Source organism: Microtus pennsylvanicus, chromosome 9 (assembly GCF_037038515.1).
Source record: "Microtus pennsylvanicus isolate mMicPen1 chromosome 9, mMicPen1.hap1, whole genome shotgun sequence".
In the NCBI taxonomy this organism is placed as follows: Eukaryota; Metazoa; Chordata; class Mammalia; order Rodentia; family Cricetidae; genus Microtus; species Microtus pennsylvanicus.
This window is the reverse complement of record NC_134587.1, coordinates 41,395,239-41,420,045: the sequence shown is the minus strand read 5'-3', so window position 1 is coordinate 41,420,045 and position 24,807 is coordinate 41,395,239. Positions and strand designations below refer to the sequence as shown.

At 54.0% G+C, this 24,807-nt stretch overlaps 3 protein-coding genes across 6 annotated transcripts; 1 reads left to right on the top strand and 2 right to left on the bottom strand.

Annotated features, from left to right (window-relative positions):
• The first annotated feature begins 218 nt into the window (after positions 1–218).
• Positions 219–6,909, top strand: Slc2a6 (solute carrier family 2 member 6). 4 transcript variants are annotated; one of them, XR_012911807.1, is made up of 10 exons: positions 219–398; positions 929–1,091; positions 2,017–2,223; positions 2,828–2,927; positions 3,378–3,586; positions 3,833–3,980; positions 4,564–4,672; positions 4,996–5,172; positions 5,366–5,511; positions 6,172–6,909. XR_012911807.1 is itself a non-coding variant. In XM_075985541.1 (10 exons), exons 1-10 carry the CDS (start codon positions 310–312, stop codon positions 6,325–6,327), a joined length of 1,425 nt encoding a protein of 474 aa, XP_075841656.1. In that variant the 5' UTR covers positions 220–309; the 3' UTR covers positions 6,328–6,909. The 4 variants fall into 4 exon arrangements, 3 of the variants coding, with proteins under 3 accessions (XP_075841656.1, XP_075841655.1, XP_075841657.1); XM_075985541.1 differs by having other exon boundaries at positions 220–398; positions 3,912–3,980; XM_075985540.1 differs by having other exon boundaries at positions 220–398; positions 3,828–3,980.
• Positions 6,910–7,128: 219 nt separating this feature from the next.
• Cacfd1 (calcium channel flower domain containing 1) lies at positions 7,129–16,828 on the bottom strand. The gene is made up of 5 exons (XM_075985543.1): positions 16,633–16,828; positions 13,808–13,880; positions 12,403–12,528; positions 9,450–9,557; positions 7,129–9,029 (listed from the first exon to the last, which is right to left on the bottom strand). Exons 1-5 carry the CDS (start codon positions 16,748–16,750, stop codon positions 8,939–8,941), a joined length of 516 nt encoding a protein of 171 aa, XP_075841658.1. The 5' UTR covers positions 16,751–16,828; the 3' UTR covers positions 7,129–8,938.
• A 308-nt stretch (positions 16,829–17,136) lies between these two features.
• LOC142856987 (A disintegrin and metalloproteinase with thrombospondin motifs 13-like) lies at positions 17,137–24,260 on the bottom strand. Its single transcript, XM_075984611.1, has 9 exons — positions 24,250–24,260; positions 24,025–24,207; positions 23,286–23,305; positions 22,646–22,893; positions 21,633–21,945; positions 20,839–20,985; positions 20,369–20,545; positions 18,080–18,264; positions 17,137–17,525 (listed from the first exon to the last, which is right to left on the bottom strand). Exons 1-9 carry the CDS (start codon positions 24,258–24,260, stop codon positions 17,334–17,336), a joined length of 1,476 nt encoding a protein of 491 aa, XP_075840726.1. The 3' UTR covers positions 17,137–17,333.
• Positions 24,261–24,807: the final 547 nt, after the last annotated feature.

Below are 24,807 nucleotides of genomic sequence, written 5' to 3'. Positions count from 1 at the left end.
CTGGTCCCAGGCCACCCTAACAGGTGTTCGCTAGTGTTCGCCCGCCCTACGCCTTGCCCTTGGAGCGGGTTTCCCCGGCAGAACCCAGGGCCTCAAAGCGCACGCGGATGGACGCGCCCCAGAGCCCGACCGCATCCTGCATCCGAGACAAGCGACCGTCCCATTGGACAGCACGGCCCTGCAGGGCCGCCCTGCAGCCAATCGTAGCCGCAGGGCGGAGCTTTGCCTGACGCGCGCTGGGGGCTCGGGCGGATGCTTTAGCTCCGCTGCTCAGTCCAGCTTGCGTGTACTCCAGCGTCGGCACTGACCATGCAGGAGCCCCTGCTAGGATCCGAGGGTCTGGACTATGACACCTTCCCCGAGACGCCCGCGTCGCCGAGAGAAAGGACGCGGGCCGGGTGAGAGTCGCAGGGCGTGGGGGGTGGGAGGTTGGAATGGCCTTATCTCCAGTAGGCTGTCGGCACACATCTTGGGCTGCCACTGACTTCTGGTGAGTGGCTACCAAGAGTCATCTGGCTCTTTCTAACCGCATGCTCGCAAGTCCTATTTAAAGAGCTGATCTCCCATAGAGAAGTGGCCTTCTCAAAAAATAATGGGTGGGGACCCATCTGTCACAGATAGGGAGAGAATGAGGGTCTTGCCTGAGATTACAGAGCAAGTTTTGGGCAGCACAGCAGGAAAGGGAACCCATGACCCCTTTTCTGGAGAAAAAGGGGCCCCATCCCCAGCTGGCACCCTGGGAATTTCCTAGAGCCGTTGCTCAGGCCTCAGGGAGGTACCAACTTGACTGGCCCTGGACCCAGGCTTCTCCCTGCTGTCAGCCGAGCTGGATGACCACGAGGCTCAGGGAAGGCAGCAGTCTGGGAACCCAGGATCCAGTTAGAGGACTTGACCCTGGTCCTTTGGTTCCACCCCCATCCCCCACCAGGGTCTTGCAAAACAGAAGGGTGTTCCTGGCCACTTTTGCTGCTGTGCTGGGCAATTTCAGCTTTGGGTATGCCCTGGTCTACACGTCCCCAGTCATTCCTGCGCTGAAGCTCTCTTCTGACCCAGAACTACACCTGGACAAAAAGCAGGCATCCTGGTTTGGGGTGAGACCTGTTCTCTAAGCCAGGCGGGGTAGTAGGGGAGCATGGACCCACTCAGTCTGTTTACCACAGAGAACTAAAATCCCTCAGCCTTGGCACCTCCCCTAAAGCCTCCCTCACACACTCCTGTCTGCTAGTGGTGATGGCAAGACCCGTGAGGAAGTGACATCCTACAGAGGTGCGGGGAGGGGCTGATGGGAAGATTTCCCAATAGCATACCCACAGCCAGGCTGCCACAGCAGAGCTGACATCTTCATGGGTGTCTGGAGGCAGGAACACCAGGTGCCAGAGGGATGAGAGGTGTCATCTGGAGAAAGACATAGTATGGCCAAATAGAGAAAAGCCCAAGGGGCCCAAGACTGTAGCATTAGATGTCAGTAGACCCTGTGTTAGAACTGCAACTTGACAACCAAGCTGGAAAGATTTAGGGTTTCTTGAGCATTTCAAATGGGGTGGGCACGTGCAGGGAACACACAGCTCAGATATTTGGTGAAACAGTTTTACTCCTGGGGTCAACCTGTGCTCTCCCCATTACGCAGCTGAGAAACTGAGGCTTAGACAAGCCAAGCTGTGTGCCCTGGTCCCACTGCTCATGAGTAACAGAGTCCAGGCAAATCCAATGACCCCCTAATCTTAAGTCACAGTTCTCTTGGGTAGAGTGGGAGCTATAGAGGACGCCGTTAATCTCAGGACTTGGGAGGCGGAGGCAGATGACCACTTTTGAGGCCTGCGTGGACACTCCTGAGCTGAGCCATTGTGGACAGGTGGCCCCCCTGCACCCTAGAGCAGAACAGTAGTTGTGGCACCCTCCACAACTACTCCAACAGGATGAATGCCTGCCTTCTGGGTCAGCCCTGGGGGAACTATCTCTAGGCTCCGCTGGGGGTGAGAACGCTTAAGACCATTGTATCTTCTCGCACCCCTGCAGTCCGTGTTCACCTTGGGTGCCGCAGCTGGGGGCCTCAGTGCTATGGTACTCAATGACCTCCTGGGCCGGAAGCTCAGCATCATGTTCTCGGCTGTCCCCTCAGTCATTGGCTATGCACTCATGGCTGGTGCCCGTGGCCTCTGGATGCTCCTGCTGGGGAGAACGCTGACAGGCTTTGCCGGGGGACTCACTGCTGCCTGCATCCCGGTAAGGCCAGATGTCTCCGCTGCTTCAGGGCTGTTCTGGGCCACCCCTGCCTCTGAGCCTTTGCTCAGTAGAATGTGTGGGGTCTCCTACATTGCCCGAGGAACCTCACCTCCCTCCACCAAAAAAGCTGACATCACTGTCACCGAAAGCTTCCTATCCTGTGTTTTGACCTCAGTTCTATGCATTGCTCAACTGAAGAAAATCTGCGTTGAGCAAGGGATGTGAAGGGAAGTTCCTGCCCCCGCCCCCCCCCCAGCCCCAACTGCTTACCTCATGCAGTACTCCCTACAGACACCTGTCCTCTGGCCAAACAGAGGGAAAGGGGGTCACTAAGAGAAACACAGGCACCTGGCCTGAATACCCTGGGCTTGGTTGGGTCCCAGCGTCATAGTCCGTCTGTGTCTGCCTCCCCACCTCCACCCCATGCCCATCAGAGCTGAATGTTTCTGCCTATTTTCTTGCTAGGGAAAGGGAAGGTCAGAGCTATGGTCAGAACAAATCCCCTGCCAGTTTCTCCAGGCTCCAAGGCCTCCCTCTCTCACCCCAGTGGGCCCAGAAACATGCATTCCCACTAAAGCCCCAAGTGGAGGCATGTGTCTTGCAGGTATACGTGTCTGAGATTGCACCCCCTGGTGTTCGTGGAGCTCTTGGGGCCACACCGCAGCTCATGTCCGTATTTGGATCCCTGTCTCTCTATGCCCTTGGCAAGTATCATCCTGTAATCCAGCATGCAGGTTCTGGAGATGGGGGGGGGGGGCGTAGAACTCTCCCTGAAAGAACCCAGCACTGATAGGCAGGACATCTGGCTTCCTAGCCCCCATGGGTACCACATCTCTGAGCAGTGAGGCCTGTTTTACAGCAGGAGTCTCAAATCACCTTCCCACAGCACTAAGGTTGTCTAGTATCCTGTCAGTCATGAGGGATGCCCATACAGGAGCTTGCCTGCCTGGGTGATGGGGGTGAGAGTCCCATGCCCAGCCTCCCTACCCTCTCTCATTATACTGTAAGAAGCTCACTCTAGTACCAGGGTCCAGGCAATCCCTGCAGCCCCTCATTGCCTCTACTACAGAGACGTGGGCAATCGGGAGGCTTGGCCAGGAGAGCAGTGAGGTTACTCAGAGGACCCAGCCCCTCACTAAAGCCTCTCTCACCAGGTCTTTTGCTGCCCTGGAGGTGGCTTGCTGTGGCCGGGGAGGGGCCTGTCCTCGTCATGATCTTGCTGCTTAGCTTCATGCCCAACTCGCCTCGCTTCCTGCTCTCAAAGGGCCGGGATGAGGAGGCACTGCAGGCGCTGACCTGGCTGCGAGCTGACTCGGAGGTCCATTGGGAGTTTGAGCAGATCCAGGACAATGTGCGGAGACAGGTGCAGCATGGGTGGGGTTGACTGATCCGAGCCCAGCACGCAAGGCTCTCTGTGGCCTTGGACATTCACTGGGCCTTTTTGAGCCTTGACTGCCTCTCCTCGGAATGATTGATTCTTCCCAGTGTGCAGAGCCCAGGCAGCCTCGGGTGGCTGGGTCTCTCTTAGACCCACAGGTGCCAAGACAGGGTGGCCAAGGCTGGAGAGCCTGGCACAGCCCCTCAGCAGCAGCTTTGTGTTCCAGAGTAGCCGAGTGTCATGGTCGGAGGCCCGGGACCCCCGTGTGTACCGGCCTATTCTCATCGCAGTCCTGATGCGCTTTCTACAGCAGCTGACGGGCATCACGCCCATCCTCGTGTACCTGCAGACCATCTTCGACAGCACGTCAGTGGTGCTGGTGAGAACACACACACACACACACACACACACACACTGGCCAGCACTGCCCAGAGTCCCGTGAGGCTGCTGAGGAGAATACAAGCAGGGAGTTAGGTGACGGAGACCTGGACACTTCTGGTTCACACCCTGCCTCAATTACAGTTTCCTCAAGTGAAGCTTAAGTGTTTTAAAATATACAGTTAACGAAGGGAAACAATTTAATAGAATGTGGGGACTCTTGGGACCATGGCCCCAGGCTCAGATCCCAGGTGGGGCCTGTGAGGTCCCCGAGAGCCCAGTTCCACCCCCACGTTCTTCCTGCAATGAGGTTTGAAGAGGAGGATGACTCCGGTCCACCATCACTGCCCAGCCAGGATCTGTGCCCACTAGGACTAGTAGTAGGCATAGTATATATGCCTGTACTGGGGAACCCCCACCCCCCAGTAAAGGGTTGGGTGCAGAGAAAGTACCTAGGGCTTGGTACTTGTGATGGTTCAAGGCAAAAACGGACAGTGACCCTGGATTAGGCCTGAGTGCCCTGACATGAATTAGGTCGGTACAGGGCACAGAACAGGCCTCTCAGCCCAGTGTCTTGCCCCCAGCCCTCCCAGCAGGATGCAGCCATCGTGGGCGCTGTGAGGCTCGTGTCTGTGCTGATTGCGGCTGTCACCATGGACCTGGCCGGCCGCAAAGTCCTGCTCTATGTGTCAGGTGAGTGTCCCCACTCTGATGTTTGCCTCTCGCTCCTGCAGTCACCGGGTGGACTGTAGTCTTCGGGCCATACCCAAGCTTCCCTAGCACATGGTGGCTGCTCCAGACAGATCTGCCAGAGCGCCAAGAGCAAGGGAGTCCAGCCACCTAGCTCAGGGCTGGCAAGAGACCCTGAGCTTGTCATTCCGTGTTGGGGGTGTTGGGGGTGGGAGGACTGCCTCTTTTACAAGCCAGCCTTGCTGCCCAGAAAGAGGTGCTGTGGGGCTTGGGAAGGGCCTCAGGCTTTGGAGAATCTTGGTCCTGAAGTGCCCGTGTGTCCGCAGCATCCGTCATGTTTGTGGCCAACCTGACGCTGGGGCTGTACATCCACTTTGGCCCAAGGCCTCTGACCCCCAACAGCACTCTGGGACTGGAGATCATGACCACAGAGCAGCCCCCAGCTACGTCCTTCAATTATCTCACTCTGATACCCCTACTGGCCACCATGCTCTTCATTATGGGTAGGAACACCCTGGCAGTGGGGACCCCTGGGATGGGCTGTTTGGGTGGGGGCACAGGGTTCTGTTACTGTCCTGGTTTGCCTGAGGGGTTGGGGAGTTGGGGAAGTCCTATTCCTTATAACCCAAGAGACACAAGCAAGACAGCTTGAGGGTCCCCAGGGCTTGAGCCCAACTGCTCCCCTCTTCTGGACAGGCTATGCCATGGGCTGGGGGCCCATCACCTGGCTCCTCATGTCTGAGGTTCTGCCCCTGCGTGCCCGTGGTGTTGCCTCAGGGCTCTGTGTGCTGGTCAGCTGGCTTACAGCTTTCGTCCTCACCAACTACTTCTTGCTGGCAGTGGTGAGTGTTTGCCCCCTGGACTCCCAGCGAGGCTTCTCCATTAGCAGTCTTCCTTCACAGACCCTTTAGAGGCTAAGAGTGGCCAAGTAATAGCACAGCCAAGGCCATGACAAGAAACAGGAGCACACGGGGGGGGGGGGGGGGTGTTTGTAGGAGTCAAGTTACCTCCCAGCCCAGATCAGCTGTACTGTCTCTTGACCTATTGGATGCTGGGCTTCTCCAATGTAACCCTGCTACCTGACTATAGCATGGTGAGGTCCCTCCTAAATATACCTAGCTCCCAGGTCTGCCAGCCAGCAGGCCCTAAAAACACCTGAATGCTGGCCAGCTCCAGACTCTTATCAAGGCAATCCAGCTGGGTCAGCACAAGCCAGAACCTGCCCTCCTCCCTCAGTGACTGAAGTTGAAAAGAAGGTTGGCACACATTCTGCCCACCAGGCCCTGTAGGCAGCCTAGAGCTTGAGTGTGGTACCTAAGACAGCAGAGTTTCCAAGGATGGCTGGGGGCAGTTTGGGGATAGTAGGGAAGGCCGGGAGGTTTCAGAGCAGAGCAGTGGCCAGATGAAGGCCACCCCACAGGACTCAGTACTGGCTGAGTCCACGAAATTCCGGCTGGGGGCTGGGTCTGCTCAGTGACTCCCTCCCCAACTCCCCACTGCAGAATGACTTCGGCCTCCAGGTGCCTTTCTTCTTCTTCTCGGCCATCTGCGCGCTCAGCCTGCTCTTCACAGGCTGCTGCGTGCCTGAGACCAAGGGCCGCTCGCTGGAGCAGATCGAGGCCTTCTTCCAAACCCGCAGGATGTCCTTCAGGCCCTAGTCAGGGGCTTGGCTCTAAGGGACCACATCACCCAGGCCAGGCCTTTGTGCTGGCCACAGTCACACCTGCAACCAGGAGCAGCAGCATCCCTGCCATCAGCCAGAATGCAGAACACATTTCCACCTCCGGACAGGCAGTTCACCAACTATGGGCTGGTAGGCCCCAGCTCAGGCAGCCTGCGGTGCTGTAATACCTCAACTGAGACCTGCAGGGGGAGCAGGCAGCCCAGCCCCAGACTGAGCAAAGGCTGTGCCCAAGGACAAGGCTGTCGGGGGAACTGGGGCTTAGTTTCTCACTCCTACAAGGGACACTTCCCATGCAGAGCCACGCTGAGAACAGAGAATAGGGCTGGAGGTGGCAAAGTGGCTCTGTACAGGGACATCATCACATCATGCTGTTCTGATCAGCTGGCATGGGAAGGACAGGGTACTGCACCCACAGGGTCTGGATACCTTGGGGGGAACATTGGGCTTCCAAAGGCCAGAGTACAGGACCCATTCCAACCTTTGGATACCTCTAGTCTGAAAACTGTTCACTGTTTTTCAAAATAAAGGAATTGGGCCTGCTGCCTCAGGGAGGAAAGGGGAGCGGGATCTATTCCAGGAGCTCCCTACCCCAGCAGCCAGGGCACTCTGGACGTGCTGCAGAGAAAGCAGCAGCCACCGTGGGGTTGAACGCCAGCTCACCCTTTACAGATAGGCTACTCTGAGACCCTGTGAGCAGGCTTGGGCCAGGCTCAGCCCAGCAGGCGTAGTCAGGGTCTCCCTGCCAGTCCCAGACACTGAAGACAGGTGACAGGTAGACGGTGCATACCAACTACAGCCTTGCTTTACTCCAAATGTAAACTAACCAAAAACAAACCAGGGGGTGGGTGGCAAAGGGAGCCACAGAAGACAGTCAGATACAGGCAATAGAGGGGCCTAGTCTAGGCTAGAGAGTGCCTGTGTGTGCTCAGAAGCAAAGCAATGGGCTCCAGAGCCACCGTAATTCCGGAACCTCAGGATGTAAATGACTGTCCCACTCTGGTCTGTATCCCTCTCTCTACCTTTACCCCCTACCCCATGCTTTCCCAGTACAAAATCAATTTCCTTATTGGGGTCCAATCTTATCCACAGATGTAGCCAGTGAGTTTCAATACCAGGGACAGAAGGCCTGGGCAGAAGTGACCTGAATCTTATGCCAATACAAGTAACCAGAGGGGCAGGTAGGGCCTTTGCTCCTCCTGGGAGGTAGACAGGTCTTACTGTGAACATGGGCCCTGACACACCCAAACATACATACACAGAGCCCTTGAAGCCCATTCCTGGCTTGAGAAAAATAGCCTCAGAAAAACCTTGAAGACACATGTCCCGCCAAGCCAGGTACACTGTGACATCTCTGCTACTCTGGGGTTCACTGTGTCCAGGCTCTCTGAGAAAAGACCAGAGCCCACATATCAAAGAGTCTCTATCCAAAATAGAATGCCCACTATTCCTGGCTCCAAAAACTGGTGAGCTAAAGATTCCCTAGAGACTCAGCAACTCCTGGGCTGGGTCCCATGGAGCAGGCCCAGCTGAAGTCCTAGTGCAGGAGGGAGGCAGGGCTTAGCATCTCTCATGTCCTCTTCAGCCAGACCACCAACATGTGCCTAATGTCTAGGGTCCCGCCCATCTAAGGAGCCACTAGTGCCAACATCACAGGACAGAAGGAAAAGATAACAGTGCAGAAGGGTGGGGGACAACCAGGGTATGTGCAGGAGGACTAGTTCCAGAGTAGCAGTTCTCCATATCCTAGCCATGCAGGCCTACTCACCTAGGTCTAGTACCTGGGGCAGGGCCAGCTCTGTGTGAGAGGTGACTTGAGTCTCTGCTCAGCTCTTCAAAGGCTACAGGATGCCAGGGGCAGGTTGGGAAGAATACCTGAGGTCAATCCCTACAAATAGTGAGCCTGCCATCACTGATAAAGAGGCTCTCACTGCATATTAGCAGGAGTACACGCTCCCAGCGCACACCACACACACAAACACACACTTCCTAGCACCAAAGCCTGAACTGGGGGAGGGGCAGGACCTGGAGGTCAAGGCAAGGCCCATGGGAGATGGAACAACAAGGTGTCTGGAATAGCTTGGTCAAGGCACCAGGGGACTTCCACCCAGCCCTCTGGCCACTGCCAAGGCTGCTCTTCTGGCCAAGAAGCTGCTTCCTGGGAGCACTGTAGATTCTCAAAGGACCAGCCATCTCTCCTGCTCCAGGCAACAGTCGCTGGCCTCAAGACACTGCTGCATTCATCCTCTGCTCTGAGGACAGGTGCATGGGGCAGAGCTGAAGCCTCACCTGCCAGCCAGCTCGGCCCTGAAGCGGCAGGAGCCTGGGTGACCGGCCTTAGGTCTGGGAAGGGTGACCAGCGCAGGAATCCGCACCATAGGCTCACAGGAGCAAGTTCATCCCAGTGGGGCAGGAGCTCCAGGCTGAGTAGGTCCAGAGAACAGGGTAGGCACAAGACGACTTGAGGCATGATGACGTGCAGGGACTCCTCTCCCAGGCCATTTTACAGACTTGGTGCTCCGCCTTCTCCAGACGTCACACAGAACCCAGTGGCAGTAGGCAATGAGGGTAGGTCACCCTGGGCCACCTCACAGCTCTCCCTCCAGAGTCTCAGCCAGCTTCTCCTCATCTGCCTGCTGCCTCTGCTGCTGGATCCGAGCATAGGAAATGGCATCACCCCTAGGGGGAGAAAAGAAGCTGTTCCATGGGCACAGCCCTCCCACTGCCAACTCCCAGGCTGCAACCAGATAGAACCTGCAGGCATGTTTCCCCAAGACTCTGCTCCCCAGAGATCACCATCAAGGGGACAGAGGCCTTGCTCCTCTGAGAGGGGCACATGTTGCTGGTACCGACAAAGCTAAAGGGGACAGGTGGCAGTTGGTTACAGTGTCTGGTGCATACCTGATGGAGTGCAAGCCAGGCAAGAGGGGCCACCTACATTGTCCCGAGTTCTTGACTCTCTTCCTGAGAGCACAGGTAAGTCACTTATGGCCACTGTGCATAACTAGACAGAGGGCTCCACCCAGACCTTTCCCACTTGAGATGGGGTAGCAGGGGCAGCAAAGGAGGCCCCACCCCGGGGTTGGGCTGCAGACGCACTTTTTGCCCAGGGCAGATAGTCCGTACAGCACCCCGGTGGCAAAGGCGATGGCGTTGCCCAGCAGCGTGGTCAGGGTCAGGCTCATGACGATGGGAACGACGGCCATCCTAGGAGAGAACAGAGGTCAAGGGTGCACTCCCACCCCATGTGTTGGCCCTGTGAGGGCCTCAAACATCCCTTCTGGAGGCAGAATTGAAGACCATAGCAGGTCTCCATGGCAAGATCTGTGACCCACAAATGGTTAAATAGCAAACAGCTGGGTATATGATGCATTAGAACAGAGAGGCTGGGGCCAGAGGATGGGGGTATGGTCCATCCGTACAGTCCTGTGACCAAGTTAGCTTCTCAAGGCTCCACGTCCACCGTATAGTGAGGTCAAACCTGAGATCCTGATGTCAGGTGAGGACTGCTGGCCACTTATCCCACACCCACCTCACACTGAATGAACGCTCTCATCAGTACAGCAATCCTGGGCCAGCTGTACCTCAACAAGCACCATCATCCCACTCCACCCTGACCCCCACACCCCACCCCCACACCCCGTTCATGCCCAGGGGAACACTGGGCCCAGCGCAGCTCTAGCTGGGGCTTCAGTAGCAGGCTGGCGCCACCTGGTGATGGGTCCATTCTACCTAAGACCCTCTGCAACTCAGTCTTGAGGGATGGGATTTTCCAACAGGAGGTGAGTCCCAGACAGGCTGACTCAGGAAGGTTCTGGAGCCTGCAGCCCGGCCCTCAGTCCAGTCACTTCTGGAGAGGAGGCACCCGGAACAGGAGGATGACACACACTCAAAGCCAACTTCACTCCTTGGACTTCCGGTGTAGATTTCATTATAGCAGAAGTGCTTCCAAGTGAGGAGGATCCTTGACTATAGCAGACTACGGTCCATCTATGGTTGTGCTTGTGGTACTCAGCAGACACTGACTAAAGTTCTGAGCCCCAAGCTTTGCAGGCCACCTTAGGAGGCACCATACCAAGTCATAATGCCCAGCGTCAGGGCTTGAAGCATGGTGAAGGTTGGTAACAGCTGTGTTTGGTAGGTGAGGTGTGCTACCATGTTTTCAATAGGCTGTTTTATCAAAACAGAAACCCATCTTAAGTCGAGGGGTTTCTATAATAAAATAATAGAAATCTCGAGGGAAACGATCACACGAGGAAAACCATTAATATTAAAGGCAAATAGGTTGGAAAAACCAGAATGGGAAACATAGCATAGGAATCTGAGGTTTTTAATACTGAAAACACACAGCCTGCAAAGTCAAACATTAAAGCTCTCAAAAGAGCAGGACCAGAGACCAGAAACCTTTTGAGAAAGAAAATGAATGAGAATATACAGGAGGGCATTTTACTTCCTAGACAATGAATATAAACGTTAAAGTGGCACTAGGCACTGGGTGGGGAGGGGACGGACACACAGATAGCCTCTTGGGAAAGAAACTGAGTCACGTATGTTAAGATCTTTTGAATGACCATAGCCTTTGGCCTGGTAATTTCACACCTGGAAACATCTCCTAAGGATGTCATCATGGTAGTTTTGGCAGACAGATGTTCACCAGACTTGATTGACGTCAGCTAACAAATTAAAACAAAAGCACTATGTCCAGCTGAATAAATGTGTTTAACATTAAAAGGAAGGTCATAGTCTTTGTGATGATACTGAATATGAATACCACAGCAAGTCAAAAAAGCAGGTTCAACCTTTATAAGCAGGTTAAAGATGAGCTTCAAAAGGGTCTGGATTGACTGGAGAAACACATGCCAGAAAATAGGTAGTGAGATCTGGAGTGACCATCTTCTACTTTACAAATGACTTTTGATAAACAACACATTACTGTAACATCATGACAACACGTCTTAGAAACTCAAAGAAAGCCAGGTATGCTGACTCACGCCTTTAATCCCAGTACTCAGGAGGCAGCCAGGTCTACATAATGAGACCACCTCAAATACAAAGGGTAGGGAAAAAACGAAGGGGTAAGGAGAGAGCTTAGTTGATAAAGTGCCTGCTGCATGTGCGTGAGGCCCTGTTTGGATCCCCATAAGAACCCAAGTACTTCAGGGATGGTGAGGTAGAGACAGGCAGTCGAGCCAAATTTGTGAGCTCCAGGTTCAGTGAGCGACCCTATCCTTAAAAACAAGTGAAAAGTGAATGAAGAAAATACCTGGTCTCCACATCTGGCTTCCGCACACGTGTGCACCTATATATAGGTATGCGCGCGCGCACACACACACACACACACACACACACATAAACCAAAGAACATCATGCGAGCCTAATTAGAACTTTATGATCCTACGATCCCTTTAGATTTAGACACAACAGAAAACCGCCAGCAAGCACACACTCATTGTATACTCTCACTGCCGAAGCCGCTGAGCCTTCACCAAGCTTTGGTCTAACCTGATTGTAAAGATAAACCGTGATAAATATCACTGCCTAGCCAGGCCTCTCATGCAAAAAAAGGGCTTCCCTGAAGCTTCTGTGTATTCAATTTATCTCGGAAGTGGTGCAGTCTTATGACACTTGTCAGAACCAAAAGGAGAAAACGTATTTAGAGGAAAATGGTGTTTTCTGTTCTTCAATCTCATGTCTGAACTTCTAGGTTGGTCACACTCCTCTCAAGGCTGCCTATCGCCCACGCAGATCTACTATGACCTACCTGGCAACTCCCAGCTGCTTCCCCCACACACACACACTGCTACAAGCACCACAGATCTTAGAACACTTGTGTGGCCGTAACAGCCAGCTGAGCTCCAGAAGGCAAATACTGGGTCCCGCTCTTTAGCAGCTGTTATTGGATGGGCCAGTGGCTGTGTCTACAGCTATCCAATGAAACTCCTGCAGGAAAGAAAGGCCTCTACCTGTTCCTGCCCCGCCCACCTCACCAATACCTGCTTTAATCAGAAAGTTTGGGGAACCGTGTCATAGGCCCCGCCCAACAGCCCCTCACCCGCAGTAGAACACAGCCTTCTGCCAGGAGCGCAGCCGATCGACCTTCTCAGCGACTGTGTTTGCAAACTCCACGAACTGGCAGCAGAAGGGCGCCTCGCACAACAGCAGGACGAAGGCATTCATGCTGCAGGGGCAAAGGCAAAAAGGACAATAACAGTTGACAACCTGGGGCTGCAAAAGCCTCACGCCAGTGGTTCAAGGAAACCCTCCCACAGGCCCTCAGAAGATGCTACAAGGTACCTGTTTCTGCCAAGCAGTTCAACACCCCACCCCACCCCACTGCTGTAGCAGCATCCCTAACTACCCAAGCATGCTGGAGGAAGAGCCTGGTATCTGATCTCTTTATCCTTCCAACTGTGAAATGAACTAAGGCCCTTGCCTCGATGTTATCTTGAGCCAGCAGCATGTTCATCCACAGAACTTAGCCACAGTGCCAGCTGCTAGGAGTATTATCATAGTCACCAACACTGCCACTAAGGACAGGCTGCCCCCAGTCACTGAGGACTGCTCATAGCCTGAGGCCTGAGACCATGTGGGTCAGGCAGACAGAGGCAGGGTAGTGGGCAGCCCATGCTGGGAGCTTCTACTCAGGTGGCTTCAATCCTTGCCCAGTTAGTTGCTGGGAGCAGCTAGGCTGCTGGTGCTGAAGGCCTTGGCTTCCATGGGTGGGGAATGGTCATGATCAGACAACTGGGCCTTTGCCACATCTGGAAGAAAGTGCTGTTGACAGCCTGATTAACAGACACAGCTCTTGTAATTCCTGCCCACTGCCTGCCCACCGTGGCTGCTAGTCTTCCAAATATCAGCTCACTGTTCTGCCAATCTGTACACAACCTCTACAGTCCCCATCCTCGCCACCTGGGGCCAGCACAGGCCTCCACACACATCACAAGACCAAAATCACCCTGGCCTGAGGCCTAAGGTGGGACCTATACCTTGCCCCAAAGGAGAGGGCAGGCACTAACAAATGCTAATGCTTCCCCTGCGCCTTGAGCAGCCCTCTCTCTGGCGCCCCCTCCTGGGATCAAGCTGCTGGAAAGAGGGTGATAAGGAGCCCATCACTGGGGGGGGGGGGGGGACAGGGAGGGAGATAAGACCTGTGGATGCTATAGCCACCAATTACACCTGCATCTGCCCCCCTAACTAGCCCTGCTCACCGCCTCATGGCTGGCCGACCACCCTCTTTTCTCCCTCTTAGACCCCCAACTCTGACCTTAGACACCATGGCTCTGGAGCTCCGAGAGGGAAGATCCCATTGCAGTAGATGAGGAGTCTACAGTGTTGAGCCGGGTAGATGCTCAGTAACTGTGTCTGTGACCCTGTACTCAATAAGGGCTCAGCCGGCTGTCCCCCGCATCACAGACCTCAAGCCCCACCGGGGCAGGCCACTCACAGCTACTCACATCATCCACACGCCAGCTGCAATATTCAGAGGGTGGATGGTGACACAGTTGAAGAGTCCAGAGATGGCACAGGCTTCAAAGCAAATGACATGGGCAGGAGTTAGCAGAGTATGTGGCAGACACGGCAGAGGCTGACTGGGCAGACACTGAGAACATGCTTCCCTCAGCCACCCACCCTCACCTGAGACAGCTAGCCTCTTCAGGAACCTCAAATCCAGCCACTTTCACACTTGGGGGGATGGTAAAGGCAACACCCTTCTCACACCTAACACTGATGAGCCAGCTCTTGGTTCCTAGCCATTATCAAAACCCCCTCAAGAGGTCAGGCCTGTTCTGCTCTCAACAAAAACCATAGCAGGGGCCACCAATCACCATCCACGAAGTAGGCTGCTCAAAAAGCCCTCTGAATTGGAAAGTTCTACTCAGATTTATTTGAGATTGTTTGTTGTTGTTTATGCTTGTTTGATTCGAGTTTTGGTTTTTTTCCCCCGTTGAGACAGAGTCCTGCTCTGTAGCCCAAGATACACTATCCTGCTTCCTCAGCCTCCTGGGGGCTGGGATTACAGGCACGTGCCACTACGTCTGGCTACAGCTTGAATTTGGGTCAGGATAGGGATGCTTCTCATGATACACTGATGGGGGCCAGGTAAGATCCAAGTGACAGTTCCACGTCTAAAACACCAGCCAAGTGATCCATCCTGGACATGTAGCCCCCTCAGCTCATTTTCTCTCCTCCACATGGCCATGCTGTGTCCCAATAGTAGAACAGCAAGACGCCATGCAGGGACAATGTGTCCTCTTCTTCCCCATCATAGAACTTCACTTCAGTGTGGAGCCTGAGGTTCTTCTCCTCTGTCAGCACCTCAGGGACACAGTCTGCCACACCCACTCACAGCCTGCAGCTGGCTTCACCAGGAAGTCCCTCACCAGGAACTCTGGGAGCCTCTGAGGACATTCCTGGGAGTTGCCCAGCTTGGTAGGACACAAGCCCAGGTTGTCGCCAGGGAGGGGCAGAGTGCTGGCCCTCTGAGGCTGCAATTAGCAACCAACTCATTAAACTTGCAGCAGGCCTATGGCACCTGATCCCTCCACTGGGCCTGGAATTCCACCGTTTTCCTCTTTCCTGTGTTACACTATGCAAATGGAAGCTGATGCAGGAGAATGGATCTGAGTGGCCCAGCTCCTATGCCATAAAACCACCTTCCCTAATAAAGAACACAAGGCAGCACTCACCCATGTGTGGCTCTGGCCACAAAGCTCCCGGGGACACAAAAGTGAGGGACTATGCACCTCCTGCCTGTGTGGGGTTGGGTCTGGTCTCACCTGAGGAGCCTACACTGCTGGCATCAGCATTCCATCTGTGGCTCCACTTCACCCACTCTGCCCTACACAGACAGCTCTGGGGAGGACCAGGTCACAACGCAGAGAAACGGAAGTCCTCTGACAACCAAGGATTCAGAAACATCCACTTGGGCTGCTACTGCTATGTCCTCCATAAAAGGCAGATGTCACTATGCAATCTTTTCTTCTTTATAGCTATTGTCTCCAGATGCCTTTGGGACCAGAATAAATCCCTCCAAGGCCCTTCACTCTAAGAGAAGACAGCCCTATGCCAAAATGACTGGTTAAGACACAGCTCTTGTCAAAACCCCCTACTGAATTTCTAAAGCAAATACACTTTGCCCCTCCCCCAAAATCTGTAGGCTAGGGGGACAACTGAAGTTAGTGCCACGGGTTTCCCCTAAGATCTCAACTATGGTTCAACCCAGAAGGAGGGCTGAGTTGGGGGAGACCTTCTGAAGTAGCATAGACACCCACTTTAGGAAGCACAGGATTGGGCGGGATTTCCAAAGTCAGTCTAGAAGTCACGGGGGTCACTGATGGGATCACCAAGATGGAGGGAGGTCAGGATCTTCCTTGCTCCTGCACCCCTTAGCACCACCTTGAAATAGCTAACTGCAGGAGAGGATCTGAATCCGACCTCAGCAAATTCCCTCGGGAACTGCCTTGCCAGGGCAGCACACAACTAGCCCCACCCAATCCACCTGAACTTCCAGCAGGAGCCTCTGAACAGATGGGGCTCCTAGCTACTCCTTTAGGCAAGAGAGCAGATGGGTCTGCCCTACCCACACAGTTTCGGCTCCTGTACCGGGTAGGCAATGGGATCCTCGGACCTCCCTTTCCTGAGACTAGTATTCCCCCTGGGCTTCTAGGAATTCACAATGGAAGGGACAGACAGGATTTAAGAAACACATTCCGTTCAAAAGTCTGGTTTGGAAGGCCAGCAACACAGCTGCACGTAAGAGGCAGACCTGCCTTTCTCTTTTATCCTTTTAGTGCTCTCTGGGACCTAAGCTCAGGGGGTGTGAACCAGGGATTGGTGTGGAAGATTCCGGGCCGGTGAGAAGCATTAGCAGAGGGTGCACAGCTGAAGAGCTGGAGTCTAAATGGACACTGAGAAACCAATGAGCTGCTTCTCCCGCACCCCCTGCCCAGCCATCCTGTGGGGCCATCTACCCCCTGGCACCGTCAGACTCTCAAGCAAACTTGCTAGCCTGTGGCGACCTGCCCCCGCCCCCACTTATGAACAAGCTTTGCCCAAAGGCTGGGAATTCGGCAGTCCCACCCCAGCCCAGGTGAGCGTCGCCAGGCCGAGGAGGACCAGGAAAAAGAGAGACGCGCGTCCTCCGTGAGTCTCGGCTCCTCTGGACAAGGCCGGGTCAGCTCGGCCTCTGGCCACCGCACTTCGGGTGGCAGAACACAGGCCCGAGGCCAGGAGCCATGGCAACCCCGGGGACGCCCGCTCCCCCGGCCGCGGTACTCACACACGGCCCCCAGCACGCCCGCCAGGCGGCACAGCCAGCGGTACCACCATGTCATGCCCTCCTCCTGCGCCGGCGGGGCAGGGCCCGCGGCCGCCCCGGCAGCGCCCGAGCCGCTCATGCTGCTGGGACGCTACGCTCTAGGCTGCGTGCAGCCCCAGGCACGCACAAAGGGACGTGTCCACCCGCGCACGGCCTTGTGGGAGAGGCGGCGATTAGCATAAGGGCGGACCCGCAGGCCAGTAGTGGGGGCCGGGCGGGAGGCGGAGACTGTCGTATATTAGCATAAGGGGCGTGTTTACAATCGCAAGGGTCTCCTCGCAGCAGAGACCCAGCAGGTGCGCCGGATTCCGACTGGCCTTTTTTGATTCCCAAGATTGGAAGAAGTCGTCTAGAAATGGCAAAGGTCCTACTCAAATGGCCAGGAAACTCCACCTTGCAGTAGAATGAGCTTTCAAGCCCGGCTGGAGCAGGTTGTGGGAGGAAAACGCCAGTCAGGTTTCCTGTATCCTTTATTAGTTACTGGGGCTGGGACTGCTTTTCCCAATCTCCACCTCCCAGCCCTTCTGCACCTGGAAAAGTCCCTAAAAGAGATTCCCTAAGGCTGGCAGGAGTTAGAACCTCTCAAGAGGCTAGTGTTGCACACTCCGGGGCTGGTCACTTAAGTGGAGGGTTGCCTCCCTTTCTGGCGGTTGTAGAGAACTCTAGGACAGAGTCAGACTGTTGGCCTGTTCCGGTGTCCTCGGTGGGATGGTCCAGTACTGACCCTGGAGGCTGGCATGAGCCTCCAGGAAACCAGGGCTAAACTCCAGTTCAGCCTCGCTGCTTTCGGACTCCCAGAAGAGTGCCTGCTGCCCCCAAAATGTTGTGGTCCTCAGGCTGTGGATATCTCTGATCTGGAGAGAAGCAAGTAGCCAGTAGAAACCATGAGTGACCATTATCTAAATTTATAGACTCCTGGCTACTCAGAATCATGTTTGATTCTCACAGGAGCCCCCATGAGGGACATGCCATTCTAACTGAAGTTCAAAGGCTTTGGGCCGCTTCCCTAGGATACACAGCCAGGTGCCAGCGCTGGAATCCTGCCCAGGCCTGATTATGGGGTGATCTGATATCTTGCAGAGCACACAAACCCGCAACCCTACCTATGCTCTTCTGGAAAAAAAAAATACCAGGCCTGAACATGATGCTTCCACCCTGGTCAACAGGCAGTCTACCCCAGGAAAGGTTTTCCCTCTTGGTTCTTGCAGGTGGAGTAGCAAGCATTTGCTGGTGAGTTAGTGTGGAGGAAACCCTCTTTCCCATTCTTTCAAATAATTTTGAAGTTTGGGGTGAGAAATAAACTGAAAGGGTTCCCTAAACCCAGCATTCCTGTTCTCCTTCCTAGAGACAGCTCTCCAGAAGCATATTAAAAGTCACCCCATTTCTGTCCCCATCCTGGTGACCTCACCGAGACATAGTTGGCATTGATCCTCTCAGAGGCAGTGCCCATGTCACTGGCCAGGGCACGGATGGCAATGCGGGCCTGTGGGGCCACACTGATGAAGAGCCGGCAGCTCCTTGTATTCCTCCCATCTGGGCTCCGTTGGGGGCTCACAATTTCACCCCGAGGTCCAAAGAGCTGCCTGTCACATCCTACAGGCAAGAACAAGCGGATTGGCTGGCTGTGGACCACCAGAGGGTCCCTAGCGGACTCCCTCCCCCCACCGCTGCTGAGCCTTCGTTCAGACCGCTTCTAATAGACTAGCATCAGGCAGTGATCCGAAAGGGGGAGGTGGGGGTGGCTCCACAGCTGAAGTGCTATGTGCAAGCCTGACAGCTTGAGTCTGATTGGTAGGACCCACACGGTGGGAAAGAACCTCTGACACCGCCCTCTGCCTGACAATACACACACAAAACAATTTTTTTTTAAGGGAAAGGAGAGCTGATCACATAAAGACGAAAGGAAAAAATTGACTCCGTGGAATTGCCCACTGTCCTCCACACCCACACCATGCCATACACATGCCCCCACACATACATCAGACACACACAATCATAATAATAATAAATCATAATAAATTGAAGGGACGGAAAGGTTCCAAGCTTTGGTTCCCTCCACTGTGAGGAGAAGGGAACAGTGGCATGCTTTAGGCAGGGAATTTTAAAAGAGAATTCAGTGGGGGCTGGAGAGATGGCTCAGTGGTTAAGAGCATTTATTGTTCTTCCATAGGTCCTGAGTTCAATTCCCAACAACCACATGATGGCTCACAACCATCTATAACAAGATATGGTGCCCTCTTCTGGCCTGCGGGCACACATGCAGACAGAACATTTTATATATTAAAAAAGAGGATTCAGCCGGGCGGTGGTGGCGCACGCCTTTAATCCCAGCACTCGGGAGGCAGAGGCAGTCGGATCTCTGTGAGTTCGAGGCCAGCCTGGTCTAGAAAGAGCTAGTGCCAGGACAGGAACCAAAAGCTACAGAGAAACCCTGTCTCGAAAAATCAAAAAAAAAATTACATTTACTTTGCCGGGCGGTGGTGGCGCACGCCTTTAATCCCAGCACTCGGGAGGCAGAGGCAGGCGGATCTCTGTGAGTTCGAGACCAGCCTGGTCTACAAGAGCTAGTTCCAGGACAGGCTCCAAAACCACAGAGAAACCCTGTCTCGAAAAACCAAAAAAAAAAAAAAAAAAGAGGATTCAATGAACTTATACCACAAAGTACTTAAAACACAAAACTGGCAGAAAAGTTGGGTTTCAGTTATGCTGCTCACAGCTATCATCGGTAGTTGGTGAACCCCACTTGCCTGCACCTAAGCTTCCTGTAAGACGGACTGTCTGCATGTGAGAAGTGAGAGGCAATGAGAAGGAAGCCACTGGGCTTCCCAGGAGGACCCCAGCACCTGTGCATTCGGCCACTAGCACAGCTTACTGCTGGTGGCAGCTGCGGGAAAGGGTGACACGTTCACACTAAGCCTTTGCAGAGGCCATGCCCTGTTGTACCACTTTCAGATGTGGCAGAAACATCTGGAATCGGCAAGGTAAAAGACATCTTCAGTCACCTTGGGCTTCTACATCAAACCTCTAAGGTGATCGAGAGGGCTCACAGAGGACACTGTTTGGGCTCTGTGTAAAACAGGAATCCATGAGATGCCCTCTGTCTGAGCAGTGTGTAGTGCGGGCATCTTTCTTGTGGGTGCTAGCGTACACACTAAGTCACAGGAAGCAGGCTGAGGGAAAGTGGCTCACCGACCTGAGAGGACCTTGAAAGAGTTGAGAACCAAAGTCAAGGAAATGGGGCAGTGGCCTGAGGGATGGAACAATGATGTGGACCATATCAATTCCACCTATCCAGCTTCACGGCCACAAAGGAAACCCATCCTGACCATTTGGAAGACATTGCCTGCTCCCAGTTTCCAGCTTGGCCAGCTCCCTCCTGGCCTGCCCATGACCCTGTTGAAAATGCCCTGTGCATTGGCTGGAGAGAAAGCTCAGAAGTTAAGAGCACAGGCTGTTCTTCCAGGGGTCCTGAGATCAATTCCTAGCAACCACATGGTACCTCATACCATCTAATGAGATATGGTGCCCTTGTCTGGGATCCAAGCATATATATATATGCAGGTAGAACATTGTATATATAATAAACAAAAAAACCTTTTTTTAAAGGAAAGAAAGAAAATGCCCTGCCCACAGCAACCTAGGCCTAGCTCCCCAGCTCCCCAGTGAGAATGTGGGGAGGCCCAGGCGCCTGGCGTACCTCTGTAGAAGGTCCCTGGGGCAGGTTGGCTCCAATACCGTAGCAGCACTCCCTGTCCTTGCTGCACACGATGTTGCCTCACCACCAATGTGTTGGTTTTGGTGCTGAAAGTCATGCCAGATATCTTCCAGCATATCTTCCTCCATGTGAACCTACCCCAAAGCAGCAACAGCTCCCCTAGAAAGGGCAGGAGAGTGAGAAACCAGCACCCCACTCAAGTCAGCAACAGTGACTCAGGGCTGAGTTCAAACAACCACTCTCTCTCTTACTGGCTAATGTGACTACGTAGGGGCCGTGTCACCAAAGCTCTCATACCCCCAGTTTCCTGTCTTATAAAGGGACATCCCCACATGCCAGTCATGAGACAGCCTTAAAAATGCCAAACAGGGACATCCTGCCAAAAACGGATATGCTGGAATTGTGCCACAGGTCCCCAAGCCCAGCAGTTGCCTGCCTGCCTCTGGATGTACCTGCACTACACTTGAGGGTGCTCTCGAGGATTTGGACGGTCACCACTTCACCCAGAGGCCGCCCAATGGCCACCACACAGTCTACCTGCCCTTGACCTCGCATGTCAATTGTTCCCGTGGGTTCCAGGTACTGCCTTCCACAGGCACCTACAGAGGGCGAAAGGGAAGTTAGGCGACCAGAGCAGAGCAGGGCTGAAAGCGAGGGCTGGCAAAGGGTGAGATGGGGGCTGTGAGTCAGAGCATCAGTCACCACGCCAGGCCATTTCTGAGTGCTTCAGGGGAAAGGAGGCAATGTGCTGTGTGGGCTTGGGTCTGCACAGATCTGAGCTCCTGACTCTGCAACCTTCAGGTTATTTGAAGGGGATAGAAGTAAAAGTGTGACTTCTGAACTGGGGCGATGGCGTAGTCAGTAAAGTGCTTTCTTGAAAGCATGAGGACCAGAGTCCAATCCCCAGAACATAGATTTTAAAGGGCGGGTATGGAGGTGCACTGGGGAGGCAGAGACAGGTGGATCCCTGGGGCTCAGCCAGCCAGCCTAACCTACTTGGGTAAGCTCCAAGCCAATGACAGACCCTGTCTGAGGAATGACACCCAAGGTTGTCCTCTGGCCTACACACACACACACACACACACACACACACCTGCCCCTATGTACACATAAATAAACATAAGTGTACACATTTAACCATGAAAAGCACAGGAGGCCCCGGGCCCAGTGGCACATGGTCTAGTGCCTGAGCGCTTGCCCAGGTCAAGACGCCAACCTCCCCAACGGAAGCAGGAAGAAACCTAACCATACTCTTCCAGGTTTTCCTGGATCCCCAGAGACTGGGAGACTGGAAAGAGGGTGTGGCCTTGGGGTTGGGTCTGGGACCACTCCAGAGAAGCAACAGTAACAGCAGCCTGCATCTGGCTGGGAAGAGTAGCTTCCTTATGGGCCAGTGAGCTGGGGGTCTCCTGCCCTGCGCAGGGTCCAGCCCAGCAGCCCCTCACTGTCACTGGCTTGGGTAGGTGCTGGCAGAAGCTGGCTGGCACAGGCACTTGGGCCTGGGGTCCAAGGCAGGTATCATGCCGGCGCTGGATGCCATCCCCACAGGAGACGGAGCACTGTCAGGAAAGAGGTGGAAGATCATGGTGACCCTCTCAAGAGACCACAGGACAATGTGATGTGATGTCACCCCTCATACCCCGGTAAATGACAGGTGTCTCTGCCGTACAGATGAGGACATTAGAGCTAAAGAGATGCCTTTTGGGGCCTCACATGTGTACAAGACCTGAGATTCTGGTCTCAGGGTCCAGCCATCTCTGTCTCGGCCTCTTTGTCCCTCAGAGCCTTAAAGAGGGGTCCAGGGTGGCCTTCTCTACCTATAGCTCATTTGACCCAAAAGTACATGTTTGTCCTTTCTTTATCTTCCGACCAAGGTTAGGTGAGGTGGGGAGCAGGCCCCCGAGGACTACAGTTTATCCCGTCTGTGCTGTCTGTGCTGTCTACCACGAGTGAGATCCTCCCAGAGGAACCAAGCTTGACCTGCCCTCATCTCTCTGGTGATTTTCTGGTGCTTGTCACAAGATGACACTGGTCTCTGGTAGTGAGGCTCCCAGTATCTGCAGATGCCAGACTTCTCTCAGCCCAGCTGGGGGTCTCCATGCCTTGCTGTGTCCCTGGCTCTGAGTATGCACCACAGCAGACACTCCCCTCCTTCCAAGGGTCATAATGAATCAGCACCTCAGGCCCCCTCATGCACAGACCCCTTATGGATGCCTTGCTTAGCGCCAGCTAGAGCTCCTGGTACCAGGCTGCTCTTACCTCTGTCCAGGTGCTGATGTGCCACCGGTAGGCACAGTCAGTAATGAGGCAGGGGACTCTGGCCTGGGGCCGCACCAGAGCCTTACAGAAAGCTTCATCCACCTCACTGTCATGGCCTTGGTCAAGCCGCATGCAAGCCACCATTCGTGTGGCAGTGCCAAGGCCGCAGCTGGCTGAGCACGGACCAAGGGACAGGATTTTCCATCTGCAGGAAGAGCAGACTCCAATGACCCCAATGACAGCTGGGCCTTTGTGGAGGCTAGGTCACTTGTGGGGGACTCTTGAAGAACCGCCAGTTCCTTCAACAATGGTCTGCACAATTCCCTAGCCACTGAAATGCCTAGCTGGCTATGGGTTTCCACTGACCTCATGAACTACAATGTTGCTCATGTCATTGGTTGGCCCAGTACTGCTTTGGGACCCTGGGACCCTGGACAATGGTATGAGCCACATCAAAACCCCACCTCAGGAGCATGTGACATACACCTTGCCACCAGTGACATCTAACCGTGCATGGCCCTTTGTCCTGCACTGCATATGGGCATGACTAGCTTCTGCCCACTAGGAGCCAATAGCAAATGTCCCTAGTGGTGACCATTAAACTAAAGTTGTCCATGTGCTCTTTGAGGCAGAATCATACCTGGCTGAGAAACTAGGGCCCTGGAAAGAAGAGAGACCACAGAGAGATCGGTGCTCATTACAGTGGCCACTCAACATCCCAGTGGTAACCAGAGCTCATGTGTGCATGCTGTTCCCATTTAAAAGACAAACAAAGAAAGAAAGATTTAGCTGGGTGTGGTGGCACATGCCTAAAATCCCAGCACTTGAGAAGTGAAGGCCTGAGGCTCAAGAATACGAGGTTTTCTTCAGCTACATAGAGAATTTGAGGCTAGCCTGGCCTACATAAGACACTGTCTTATAAAAAAGAAAAAAAACAACAAAACCAAACCATAGATCAATTGTAAATATAACATGCAAGAAAAATACAGGCACACAGACTGTTTAGCAAAAACAAAGGACAAGTTACATGTGCTTTGGATGTCAAGTAATTTCTAAGCTATAAAATTTTAAATCATTACACATATCTGATGAAAAGAAAACCTGAGAGGCTGCGGTGGTAGCTCTTCCATTTCTGCAGGGAACGGCATCCCTGCCTTCCCATACACAGAGCCTGCAGGCCCTCCCACTGTTGTGCCTGTAGAACTGACAGCCCACCAGCCATTGTCCTTGAACCTCAGCTCCCACATCCAGCTTGGCCTTCCAAGCAGCCCTGTTTTCTGCAGTGTTTCTGAGCTATTACTGTGTCTTACAATCTCCAGGAGTCTTGCCTGGAGTCTGTGCACTGGGCATACCCCTCCCACACTATACCCCACCTTCACCTGGGAGGACAGGGCTCCGGGCTGCAGGTCTCATGGGGCTCGGGAAGAGGCAACCCCTGGCACTGGGTATCAGGCAGGATCTCTTCGTCGTTATCCTCTCCATGAGCCTGGGCACAGTACAGGATTCTCCGTGCGAGCCCTCCCCCACAGCTCACACTACAGGCTGCCAGCTTATAACGCCACCTAGGAAGAATTGAAGTTAGCGGAAACCAAAGGGCCACATACCTTCCCCTCATTTCTCCAGTGGGAAGAAATAAGTTGGAAAGGGCATGGAGAGCTTTTGCTCCACCAGGAGGCTCAGGAAAGTGGACAGCGTGTTTAAACGAACCCACTTCATGGAAGGGGAAGCCCAGGGCAAAGGCAGGAGGGGAAAAGTTGGGGTACAATAAGGAACCTGCAAGGGTGGCTGTCTGTAATGGAAATCCTAGCACTGGCCTCACCCTGGAACCTGCCATCAGCCATGCCAACTTTCCTAGCCACCACGGTTGGCTCTGTTGTCCCAAACACTGCTTATCACACTGTCTCGTTCATTGTCCACCACCCCCAGTGTCAGCTCCAGAAGGGCCAGGACATCTTTCTCCTTTGTCATTGCTGTGCCCTCTGGCTGCAGATAGCACCTGGGCATAGTAGGTGTTCAGTAAAGAGTGTGCAATGAATCAATGTTCCATCAACATATGTGCTTGAATGGGCCAGGTCACACGAGCCTTGGGAAGCTCAGGCAGAAGGGTCATAAGTTAAAGGCCTACCTGGGCTACATAATGAAGTTAGTGTGTAGCTTAGTGA